Raw genomic sequence first — 12,720 nt, 5'->3', positions numbered from 1 at the left:
TGATGACTCGTGCTGAAGAGAAAATTGCGCAAGCACGGGAAGATATTGCGTTCTACAGCATGATCTCGGCTGATTGTCGGAGACAACTTGGTATTTCTGGCCAAACAGGGGGAGATAATAGTGCACAAGTTGAAGCTGGTCCATCTGGGACTAAAGATGATGAGGATGAAGCTACTGATCAAGAGGGATCCGATAGTGATCAAATTTAGATTTTGCTTCTTCTCTCATCTTTGCTTATCTGTTTCTTTTTTATTATAATATAAGTGTTTTTGTTCGTTCTAGTTATGTGCTTTAAGTACTCTTACATGCTTTAACTAGACTAACATCTTCTACCCCACTTGTGATCTGATATATGAATCAAAGAATCCCATGTGTTATTGTCCATGCTATCCACCGTGTTACGACACGAGGGACAACACTTCAGGGGGAGACTTTAAGATTCAGGGGGAGAAGATTTTTAAACTCAGGGGGAGTTTGTGATTAGTTCATTCTTGTGCAATGTTTTGTCCAGAAAGCAAAAAAGGAGAGATTGAAAGGAATTTTATTCCTTGATATTTTTGGCCCTTGTATTAATTGATATTATTAGATTTTGTTTTCTAGACAAGATAAAATATATGATAAATATCCTGAGTATGTGTCGTTTATGTTAAAGATATATTTGCCAAAGTTTAAATCATGTTTTGATAAGGTGATTAGTTGATATAATATAATTCGATATTATCAAGATTTGATTTGCAAGATTTGATAGAGTTTATTTCCTACTAAAATATGTTTTCTTATTCATGTAGGATTCTATCTAAGGAAATCTTCAAGATTTGAATGTTAATCTATAAAAGGGGATTTCACGCACAAGATAAAAGCAAGCTTCAGACGTACAATACTCTGCGCATACTCTGAAGAATTCTGTTGAAGTATTTGAAGAACTCTGAAGCAAGGTTTGCAGCCATCGTTGTTGCATGTCCCCGTGTTTTCGTTCGTGTTGAAGACATCAGAAACAACACTGTGGGAACTGTGTTGTTGAAGATCTTTTATGTCTCTTCAATTTAGGCTACGAAAGTTGCATCCAATTTCTTTTATACTCTGTTGTATTTTAGGATGCAAGTTTGATTTCTCAACTTGTTGAGAAATTTAGGATTTAATGACTTTTCGTAAAATTACTATGATTGCTTTGTAAGACTGATCTTACGTTTACTAGTAATATTTAGCCCTAAGGCACCCGCACGAGTTTTTATACTCGTGCAAAATTATTTACTTGTGTTTTATTTACGCTTTAAATTTTTGCTGCACTGTGTTGTCTGTGGTGTTACAACACAAAGGACAACACTGCCTATTTTACATAACCAACCACGTACACCGTTTTTTTCAGATAGTTATATAATGTAGTGTTTGCGACCTCTAAAAATAAGTGATTATGGAGATTCTCTTAACAAATTTTACTTAACAAATTTATTAAGAGAATCTCCATAATCACTTATTTTTAGAGGTTGCAAACACTACCTAAATATTCATCTTTAGATGCATCGTTCATAATGTCCGGAAAGAAGAAGGATCTGATTAATTGTACTAATCATATATCTAATGCTTGCATAACTATTATTGGTTTGAAAAAAATTCGATAAATTAAATATACTTTCTAATATTACTGTATTTTATTATGAAACATCAACTATTTTAGTAGTTTTACGAAGTTTCGATTGTTATTACTTGGCTGCGTTTGTTTGTTAAACTCTGGCATGATCTTACTCTCAAGATCTCAACTCAGAGTTTCTAAAAATGTATGTTGTAGCCCTGTTCCTTGGACAAACACAAATATATAGATACTTAATAGTTTTGACATCTTTTGGTGTGGCAAGTATACGATGACTAAAACTTTACATTTCAAAATTGCGCTAATTACTAAATTCTAAAATTCACAAATTTTTTTAAAAATTTTAAACTAATTAATTAGAAATAATTTTGCATTCAACCGATGCTGAATCAAGTAAAGACTTTACTTTATTTATTTATTTTATTATATTGATCAAGTTAGCAAAATAATCTGATTTTCATTGACTTTGTTAAAACGTTGATATGTTTGATTGGACTTGTAACATTGAGGATCATGATTTAGACTAAATAAATTATATCACACATATATGATAAGCTATATTTCGTTAATTCATGTAAAAAAAAAACATGTTCAGGCAAATTTGTTCTGTTCCAACAATGTTGCTAATCTTCAGCCTTATTTCCCATCTCCATATTTCCAGAGGCTGAGGAGGAAAATCCTTGCCCCAAATTGGGAGGATTAAATAGGTATGGCTTTGGTGGAATTTGTATAGATTGAAGGCTCCCTTCTAACATGTCCACGACCTTAGACATCGACGGCCTGTCCGCGGGAATGGTCTGAATGCACCAAAACCCCACCAAAAACATCTTCCTGCTCAAGTCATCATCCTCTTCACTACTCACAATGTCATCAAAGTTCTTGTTTTCCTGATGTGTTACTTGATCATAAATTTTATCCGGAAAATAGTGTCCACTCGACTGGATTGATCCCATGCCAACGATACCCTTTGCTCCCGCCATTTCAAGAACCATCATACCATAGCTGTACACATCAGATTTGTGAGAAACTCCTCCAAAATTCCTTGAGAATACTTCAGGAGAGATGTATCCAACTGTTCCTCTCGTCCCGACCATAGATAGAATACTTTGTCTTTTCTCGCATAGTTTAGCAAGTCCAAAATCAGATATTTTGGGACAGAATTCTTCATCTAAAAGAATATTTTGAGGCTTGATGTCAAAATGAACGATCCTCGTATTACAACCTTTGTGAAGATATTCTAGACCCCGAGCAACACCCAGTGCAATCTTATGCAATATTTCCCAATCCAATTGACAATTTGTATTGATTGGTCCATTGGTGTTGATGAATTCATCTAGAGATTTGTTGGGCATGAATTCATAGATTAAAGCTCTTCTGTTTTTCTCATAGCAAAACCCCAAAAGATTCACGATATTGACATGTGAAGTTCTGCTTATACTAGCAACTTCGTTAATGAAATCTTCTCCATTGCTTTTTGACTCTATCAAAAGCTTGACAGCAACAAGTTTCCCATTGGATAGAGTTCCTTTGTACACGCTTCCATATCCTCCTTGCCCGAGCTTATCACTAAACGATTTGGTTATTTTCTTGATATGGGAGTATTCATATCTTTGTGGAGCCAGATATGCATTGTTCAGTAGAAAATTTTCAACATTTGGATTAGTATCCTGGTACAAAGCAGATCGTGATCTTTTATGGCGACGACGACGTCTTACAAGACAGAGTAAGATAAAGGCCGCAGCAACTATAAATGTTGCAACTAGCGCCGTTCCTGAAAATAGAATAACATGACACCATAGGTAGTAGAGTCACTCAACCCATTAACAAACCAATGATGGCACAAAATTTACCTATTAGAAACTTCTCCATAGCAGACAGTCCAGATTCACCTAGTACAAACCTTCTTCACATTAGACAATAAACTCAACATGACAAAGTGATGAAAAAATTTCAATCGAAAATATGATAAAAAAAAAGGGACTAAAACGGATGGGGGGAACGATAAGATGAGCATACCATATCCAGTATCAGAATAAAAAAATGGAGTGGGACCGAGAGCGATAGGCAAACCTTGTACAAAAAACCAAACCATATTACACCATCCAAATGTAAATGAAGGACTTTATTATTATGGTGAAACCTATTTAAAACTATGCACAGAATCAAACTTGCAAATACCTATAGTAGGGGCCTCCACCAGCGTATGCTGAAAAATATTACAGTTAATCAATGTTGAATTCGGGTCATATACACAAACCCCACCTGATCGAACGCAACCCTGGCAGCTAGCGATGCTATTTATCCATTGGATATAAAATCCTTGGTGAAATGCATTCTTTAAATCATTTAGCGGAGTTGAAACATTGTACAAAGTCTTTGTTGCAGACTGATTTACTGGAATAGAGATACTAGTTTTGCATTTGACATTGTATCCTAGCTCAGATACCTTCCCTGCCACGAAGTAATTTAGAGTTTGGGTCCTATTTATAGGGCAGGTAAACCGGTTGTCATTATATGGCATCTTGTAATCTGAATGATCTTCTATGCAGTCGTAGTACAGGGTGGCGTTCTCATAACTATAGTTCTGAGGAAAGCTGAAAAGGTTTGGATTGAAAGTTGTGTTGTAGAGAACACTTGGACATAAGCTCTCCTTTAAGTCCTGTCTTTCTACTCTTAGAGTTTGCTCCCAGAAATGGAATCCTAGGACTCGATAAGTCTTAGAATCAATATTGAGCTGTGGGAACTCGCCTCCGCAGTTGGTCAACTCAAAACCTGGAAAACCGCAAATCTCAGGATGATCCCCTCCCCAAAAGGGATAGACTATGTTGCTGAGGACGCCGCAGTTGAATGGCTCGCGGCACTTCTCATTTTGCAGGCTGCAGGAATTCCGGATTATTGCTAAAATCAATTAACTTTCGTCTCTACGGCCAACAATTTCCAATCATAATGGGTTGCTACTAAAATGGTTTCTCAAGATTCTTGATTCAGCAAAACACAGACATGTCAACACATTTTGTCAGATTCGTAGAAGCATGGCGAATAAGAGTATTATGGAAGTTGGGATGTATTGTACCAAAGAAGTGGACAAATAGTAATGCAATAATACAATTTGATGTGCCTAAAACTACATAGAATATGAACCAATGTCCGTGAAGGTGAAGGGTCTTCGAGTAGGTGGAGTAGATGAGCACGATCATCCTACCAAGTGTCAGTTTACCAAATATTATTTGGTTAAAGAGTAGTACCTGAACAGGGAGGGACAGAAGGTAATAACATAATCACCAGCGGAGCAAGTGAATGTTGCATTGGCATCATCGTCCGGGATGATAAGAGCCATGGGACACGCAGTATAATTTGCCGGCCCGCACTCCGATGTGCGGTCGGTACCCGTCGCCTTACAAGGGTTCTGGCACGCTTGGCCACTTTTAGTTCTAAGCCCAGCCGGGCACAGCCGGTTCACGTTCTCTGTGCAGCCTGTGGATTGGCAGTGCTGTCTCGATCCGCCTCTGGCTTCTATCATAATGGGCAGGTTGAAGCCATTGGCGAGGCTGATCTTATACGAGTCCATGGAATCGACCGATCGGTGGATGGAGAACTCAGCCAGGGTGATCCCAGTGGAATCAAAGCCATTGCAGTCTATTCGGCCAGAGCCGCAGTCGCCAGTTCTGCAGGATCCTTGGCCCGTAGCATCAAAGGTGCACCCTGTTCTGCCCCACAGCCGACCCACCCACCCTTTCGGAGCTTTGAAAACTCCGGTGCTACCGCTGGGGAGGTCGAATCCTATTGAATCAAGGGATGGACTACCCGAAATGGCAGGCCAAATGGTATTAGTACAGTTGTTCACGACCGTAAATGTGGCCCCATTGACAAGGGCCACTGCTAGAAACCAAGTAAAGGTTTGGAGCAGAACAATGGTGGAAGAAAACATGGAAGAACTTTTGTAGAAAGTAGTTATTACAGTGTAGTGAAGAAGAGGGAATTGAAGGGGTGTAGATGCCTCATCTTTTGGTTCAATTTCCTGGAATGCCTGATCAGTCAACTAAGGAAACAAAATGGTCCTAATCAAGTTTTATACATATCTTTCCAGGAACTTGCTGATCTTGACCCCATGATTTCAGATTACAGGACAATATGTTTGATGACTCAAGGACCTATCGTTTGAACCGACACGAGAAAAATATCATATCATGTCCAATAATTTTATCAACTCATTTGCAATATTACGACAATATCCATCTCACATTCATTCTGGTATCTTTTCCAGACTCTCATGTCCAGCAAGTAAACATACTTCTTCTAGCATAGTTTTGCAAGCCTAGGATCCATGATATTTGTGGGAAAGTTTTTGTCTGAAAGGATGTTTAAAGCTTGATGTGTGACCCTCGTATTGCAGCCTTTATGTAGATATTCTAAGTTTTAGCCAACATTTACTGCAATATTTCACCTTTGCTGGTCGAGCCATCCATTAATTATATGTGTTCTTGTTGATTGATTGTAATTATTATAATAATTCATCAGAAAATATCTTTGTTATAATTAGTTATATTGATTGTATTAAATGGTTAAAATTGTTATTGAAATGTGAGAATTTATTTTTTAAAAAGGATGATTTTTTGTTTAAGCATTGGAATGATGATAGTAGTTAGTGTCAATCATTATTATTTTACCTTATAATTAGGTGGAAATTAAAAGATTATTTTTGTCCATTACTGTGTCCAATTTTGGATTTGTGTTTTGTTGAAGTTGGTTTTTGATACATCAACTTTTGATTTTCAGTTATTATTGTCCAATTGTTAATGTGAAATCTGAATGTCATGTGATTATTTTAATTCCGATGTAGCATTAATAATTGGCTCGAGATAGCCGAAAATTTAAAGTTAGTGTATCATAATCAAATTTTGAAATTAATGGATAAAATGCAAAATGGAACAATTTTTTTATTTTTTTTAACCAAAATAGACCAAGTTAGTGAACCAAAAACACTATTTTCCATTATTTTAATAAGGGGATGGTTTTGGTAATGCCTTAACGATAAGATAATTCTGTAATTAATTTGATTGTGAAAAGAGGGCGATATGGTCATTTGGTTTAATGTTCATCTAAAAGGTCAAATGTTTCATTTACTCAATCGTGCTTTATTAATAATATATATAGTACAAGATAATACGACCTCTGAATTATTGCAAAATTAAAGTTGTGAAAATCTAGTGGAATTTGTAATGGACGAAACAACGTTTTGAAAAACTAAAAACAATTTTGTGAAAAAAACTATCTATTGCAACTTTTAATACACGAATCTGCCATAATTCAGAACAATCTGGTGAAACAACTATCTGACATATGCAAATTTATGTTTCCAAACTACTACATTTCATTCTTGATACAACATTGTTCTTTATAGTTTACTAAGATACGATGAATATGTTACTACACGAAATTCCTAGCCTTTTGTTTTGCTTAGAATATCAAGTATTCAAGTGGGATATATATGAACCAATAGCTAACTATCATGCTCTCCCTCAATAGAACTTTCTATATCTACATTTCCAGATGCGGATGGGGATAATTCTTGCCTTAGTGACACCGGATTGAACAGAAATGGCTTTGGTGGAATCTGTATGGATTCAAGACTACCTTCTAGCATTTCAACAACCTTAGACATCGATGGCCTGTCCGCGGGGATGGTTTGAATGCACCAAAATCCCACCAAAAACATTTTCCGTGTTGCTTCTTCTTCTTCACTGGCTGTTGCTTCCAAGTTTTCGGTTTCATGTAATATTGTTTGCTCATAAATCTTATCTGGAAAATAATTTTCACTAGACTGCATTGATCCAAGGTCAACAATGTTTCTTGCTCCAGCCATTTCAAGAACCATCATTCCGTAGCTGTAGACGTCTGACTTGTGAGAAACTCCTCCAAAATTCCTGGAGAATACTTCAGGAGCAATGTATCCAATTGTACCTCTTGTCCCGGTCATAGATAAAACACTCTGCTTCTTTTTGCATAGTTTAGCAAGCCCGAAATCAGATATTTTAGGACAGAATTCTTCATCCAATAGAATATTCTGAGGCTTGATGTCGAAATGAACAATCCTCGTGTTGCAACCTTTGTGAAGGTATTCTAAACCTCGAGCAACACCGACTGCAATTTTATGCAAAGTTTCCCAATCCAGGCTGCATTTCGTGTTAAGTGATCCATTGGTACCGATGAATTTGTCTAATGATTTGTTGGGCAAAAATTCATAGACCAAAGCTCTTTTGTTCTTTCCGTAGCAAAATCCCAACAGATTCACGATATTCACGTGAGAAGTTTTGCTGATGCTCGCAACTTCATTAATGAAATCTTCTCCATTGCTTTTTGTCTCTGTCAAAAGCTTGACAGCAACAAATTGCCCATCAGTTAGCGTTCCTTTGTACACGCTTCCGTATCCTCCTTGCCCGAGCTTTTCACTAAATGATTTTGTTATTTTCTTGATTTGAGAATATTTATATTCCTTTGGAGCCAGATATTCACGATTGAGTAGAAAATTTTCAACATCTGGATTAGTTTCTTGGTTCAAACCAAGTTGTGATCTTTTGAAGCGACGTTTTCTTCGAAGGTAGACTATGATAAAGGCTGCAACAACTGCAACAGTTGCAATTACGGCCAATCCTGAAAATAAATCATAGTATACAATAGATTAAAGAGTTTTAGAACTGATTAATTGACTAAAGGCAGAACAAGATTTACCAATTAGAGCCTTCACCACAATAGACAGCCCGGATTCACCTAGTAGAAACCTTCACATTAGACAGTCAATTTTTTGATTTGTGAAGTATCGAAATTGCTAAAAATCTCCTAGAAAACACGGGTTACTAGTCATAGTGTTTTCAGCAATCTCAAGATTTCACAAAATAGTGTATGCGAAATGATAAATTTTTCCTAACCAAGAAAGATGAAAAATGGCTGAAATGGGCAGACGGGAGCGATAAGCTGAACATACCATATCCACGGTTAGTATCATAGAATGGATCTTCGTCACCAGTGTAATAAAATGGAGAAGGTCCGGGACTAAGAGTTGGACCCATACCTAGTATTAAAAAAACAAAAAACAAAAAACAAAAACCATGTTAAGCCATTCAAAAATGGACGTAAAATCGAGGTGCAATCTATTCATCACTACACAAAAGTTGTGCATAGAATCAAACTTGCAAATACCTATTGAAGTATCCACCACCAGCACATTGTTTGATATGTTACAGTTAATCAATGCTGAATCTGGGCCATACCCACAAACACCGCCTGATCGAATGCAACCCTGGCAGTCAGCGATGCTATTTAACCATTGGATCGAAAATCCTTTGCCAAGAGCATCCTTCAAATCGTTTATTAAAGCCGAGTGATTGGACAAAAGCACTGCAGCAGACGGATTTAATGGCACAGAAATGCTATTGCTACATGTGACATTGGATCCTATGTCGGATGCCTCTTCTCCCATGAAGTAATTTAGAGTTTCGATACCATCTGTAGAGCAGGTAAACTGGTTGTTACTAAGTGGCAAATTGACACCTTCTCTGCAGCCGTAATACAGGGTGACTTTCTTGTAACTATAGTTTTGAGGAAAGCTGAAAAGGTTTGGATCTAAAGTTGTGTTGTAGAGAACACTCGGACATGTATTGACCCATAAGTCCTGTCTTGCTACTTCTAGAGTTTGTGACGAATGATTGATTCCCAGGACTCGATAAGGTCTTGAATTTATGCTGAGCAAGGGGACATCGCCCTCCTTGCAATTGGTTAACTGGAAACCTGGAAAGCCGCAATTTCTGGGACGATTCGCTCCCCAGAAGGGAAAGCTTATGTTGCTGATGCTGCCGCATTGAAATGGCTGGCTGCACATCTCATTTTGCAGGCTGCAAGTGTTTGGAATTATTGATGAAATCAATCAAGTTTTTGTGTTCCACTATTGCATTTACATAATAAATTAAGAAAAGTATACTTATTTAGAATTCATCCAAACACTCAGATGGACTTGAAATTCAAGTTTCGCATCCAAACACAACCTCAGCATTCCTAATTATAAATTTGTTGGTTAAAAAGTGGTACCTTAGTTGGTAGGGACAGAAGGTGATGACATAATCTGCGGCGGAGCAAGTGAACACTGCATTGGCATCATCGGTGGGATAGATGAAAGCCATGGGACAAGCATTCTTGAACAACTGCAAATAATTTGTCAGCCCGCACACCGACGGACTGCGTACGCCGGTGGCCTTGCACTTGTTCTGGCACGCATCGCCACTTTTAGTTATCAGGTCCGCTGGGCACAGCCGGTTCAAGTCCTCTGTGCAACCTATGGATTGGCAGCGTTGCCCCGATCTGCCTCTGCCTTGTATCATAATGGGTAAGTTGAAGCCATCGACCAGGCTGATGTCGTAAAAGTCCATGGAATTGAAAGAATCGACGGAGAACTCCGCAAGGGTTGCAGTGGAGTTGTCGCCAGTACTGCAGGAGCCTTGGCCATTGGCATTGAAAACACACCCTGTTCTGCCCCAGAACCGACCATTCCACCCTTTTGGAACTTGCAACACTCGGGTGCCACCATTGAGGAGCTCGAATCCTGTCGTATTAAGTGATGGGGTGCCCGAAATCGCAGGCCAAATGGTTTGAGTACAGTTGTTGACGAGCGTAAATGTCGCGCCATTAACAAGGGCCACTGCTAGAAACCAAGTAAAGGTGTGGAGCAGAAGGATGATGGAAGAAGACATGGCGGAGAAAGCATTACAGACTAGTGAAGGAAGATGAAATTGAAGGGGGTGTAGATGGCTTGTCTTTTGGTTCAATTATCTGGAATGCATGATCAGTCAACTAAATGGTCCTGATCAAGTGCATCTTTCCAGGAACTTGCTCTTCACCTTCAAGATTAGAGGCCCATATCTTTAATGCCTGATAAAAATTATGAATAGAAGACTTTTATTAATAAAAATCCCGGGGTAATTTTTGTCAAATAAACCAATAGGTTTGTTATTATGGATTTTGGATTTGAAATGCTTAGTTTGAAATACATTCATCCAAATACAATCTAGGTTTTTGTGAAAAGAAAAGACGGAATTGATATTTTAAGATTTTTTTAAAAAAATTATATACAAATGTTTTCCTTTCTAATTTTCTTTTCTTGAAGGTAAAAAAAACATTTTAAACCAAATTATCCGCATAAATAACTTCAGTGAATCCATTAACCACATTCCACGACATCCCGTGGATACAATTTGATGCAAATGTAGCTAAGTAATGTGTTGTATTTGCTTGACGCCCCATAAGCGTAAGCCCCTTGAAAGCTTCATCCTATAACCTTTCACTAATTAGGAACATGATCTGCTGACTCCAATTTTTTTGTCTCTTCCCTCCTTTGATCTCACTTTTATGTGTGGATTTTTTATCTTTCTTTATTATGTTGAATTCTAATCCACTTTTAAATTTTAGTAAGACATGTTTGTTTTAAACAAAAAAACTTCATTGATATTAATTTTCTATTACTAGATAAAATGATCATTATGATACAAAGTAAAACTTGAAATTGAAAGATTTTTTTTCTATTAAAATGTGTCATATTTAAATAAATAATATTCTTAATGACTATTGTTGATATATATTGAGAAGCTAGTTGCTCAAAAAAATTTAATAGATTTTTTCTAGAGATGCAAGAGAAACGTTCTAAATTCTAATTTATTTATTCGAAAAGTAACGATGTATTTCAGAATCTTCATTAACGATGGATATTGATTATTATTGATTAAACTATAACGTTTTTTTATCTTTCCCAATATTGTTTGTGGCCCCCCTCAATATTTAATCCTGGCTCCGCCCCTGAAGAGATGTCACCATGTGGACCATACTCGAACTGGTTATATATCTAGCTATCTGATGAAATGACACAGCATATTAATGCATGCATGTTATGTATACACAAAATTATTGTCGAATCGATCGAGCAAAAAAAGAATACAATATTAATTACTAGGAGGCATGTTATGAAGCGATCGATGGACACACCAGTGAAGCAAAATTCAGCTTTCACTTGGGGGATGAAGTTGAGGGTGTTTCCGATCGAAAGCAGATATTTTAGTTACTCCCTCAAAATGCGCTTGGCGCAAAGAGCGTATGATGTTATTCACGACCAAACGAGGACAGTTGTTTTGTTTGTCGGTCGGATTGGAAAGTTGTCTGCATCCCACCACACCGATATTTAAGGGAGTGTTTAGTAGAGCTTCTACAAAGTATTTCTTAGGTAGTGTTTGGGGGAGTTTCTAGTAAACACTTCTCAGCTTTTTCTTAACAAAATTTCACAAAATTTCAAAATTTTGTTAACGAAAAACTGAGAAATGCTTTCTAGAAGCTCTCCCAAACACTACCTTAGCTTCTAGCTGCATAGAAGTGCTTTTGAATGTTTGTGAATGTTAAATTTTGTTTTAACTTTTACAAGTTTACCCAAAAGCAAGAAGCTAAAATTTGATGTTTTTTTTTGCTTTTGTTTTTTTGTTTAAGATATAAAATTACAAGTTGACATATATATCCTTAATAAACTTATTTTATTACATATGCTTTTATTATTTATTTTAAATTTTTTTTTAATTTTACATTATTATTACAAGTATTTTTTAAAAAAATATATTTTTTAAAATTTACATTATTAATTATTACAAGCATTTTTTATAAAAATACTTTTAAAATTTTACATTATTATTACAAAAATTTATTTATATATATATATTGCATTTTCATAAATTTTTGTACATATATTGTATATTTATACAAATTTTTTCATTTTTTCATTTTTTATATTTTTATTTTTATTAATCTTATATATTTTTTCAATTATTCATCTTATAAAAAATAAAATATTTTTGATACAAAATTCATAATGTAATAATAATATATAAACTCATTTTTTATAGTGTGAGTATAAAAAATTAAATAATCAAATAATGGTATGATTGTCATTTAGTTAAAAAATTAAGCTTGGAAGCAATTATTCTCCAAACACTAAACTTTAGCTTGTATTAGCTCTCAACTTTTATTTCCAAACACTTCCTACTTTAGCTTCTCACCAACTTCAAAATAATCTCTACTAGATAACTTTTAAATAAGTAAAAGCTCTC

The 12,720-nt window shown here is 36.1% G+C and overlaps 2 protein-coding genes across 2 annotated transcripts; both read right to left on the bottom strand.

The window, feature by feature from the left end:
* Positions 1 to 2,062: 2,062 nt before the first annotated feature.
* Positions 2,063 to 5,658, bottom strand: LOC140860228 (LEAF RUST 10 DISEASE-RESISTANCE LOCUS RECEPTOR-LIKE PROTEIN KINASE-like 2.1). Its single transcript, XM_073263135.1, has 5 exons — positions 4,834 to 5,658; positions 3,767 to 4,464; positions 3,605 to 3,658; positions 3,439 to 3,477; positions 2,063 to 3,359 (listed from the first exon to the last, which is right to left on the bottom strand). The coding sequence occupies exons 1-5, from the start codon at positions 5,514 to 5,516 to the stop codon at positions 2,212 to 2,214; spliced, it is 2,622 nt and encodes an 873-aa protein (XP_073119236.1). The 5' UTR covers positions 5,517 to 5,658; the 3' UTR covers positions 2,063 to 2,211.
* A 1,194-nt stretch (positions 5,659 to 6,852) lies between these two features.
* On the bottom strand, positions 6,853 to 10,456 carry LOC140864169 (LEAF RUST 10 DISEASE-RESISTANCE LOCUS RECEPTOR-LIKE PROTEIN KINASE-like 2.3). The gene is made up of 5 exons (XM_073268136.1): positions 9,671 to 10,456; positions 8,786 to 9,477; positions 8,571 to 8,657; positions 8,318 to 8,356; positions 6,853 to 8,239 (listed from the first exon to the last, which is right to left on the bottom strand). The coding sequence occupies exons 1-5, from the start codon at positions 10,327 to 10,329 to the stop codon at positions 7,089 to 7,091; spliced, it is 2,628 nt and encodes an 875-aa protein (XP_073124237.1). The 5' UTR covers positions 10,330 to 10,456; the 3' UTR covers positions 6,853 to 7,088.
* Positions 10,457 to 12,720: the final 2,264 nt, after the last annotated feature.

Source organism: Henckelia pumila, chromosome 4 (assembly GCF_033568475.1).
Source record: "Henckelia pumila isolate YLH828 chromosome 4, ASM3356847v2, whole genome shotgun sequence".
Lineage (NCBI taxonomy): Eukaryota > Viridiplantae > Streptophyta > Magnoliopsida > Lamiales > Gesneriaceae > Henckelia > Henckelia pumila.
The sequence above is the reverse complement of the archived record's forward strand: the minus strand, read 5'-3'. Positions and strand labels throughout refer to the sequence as shown.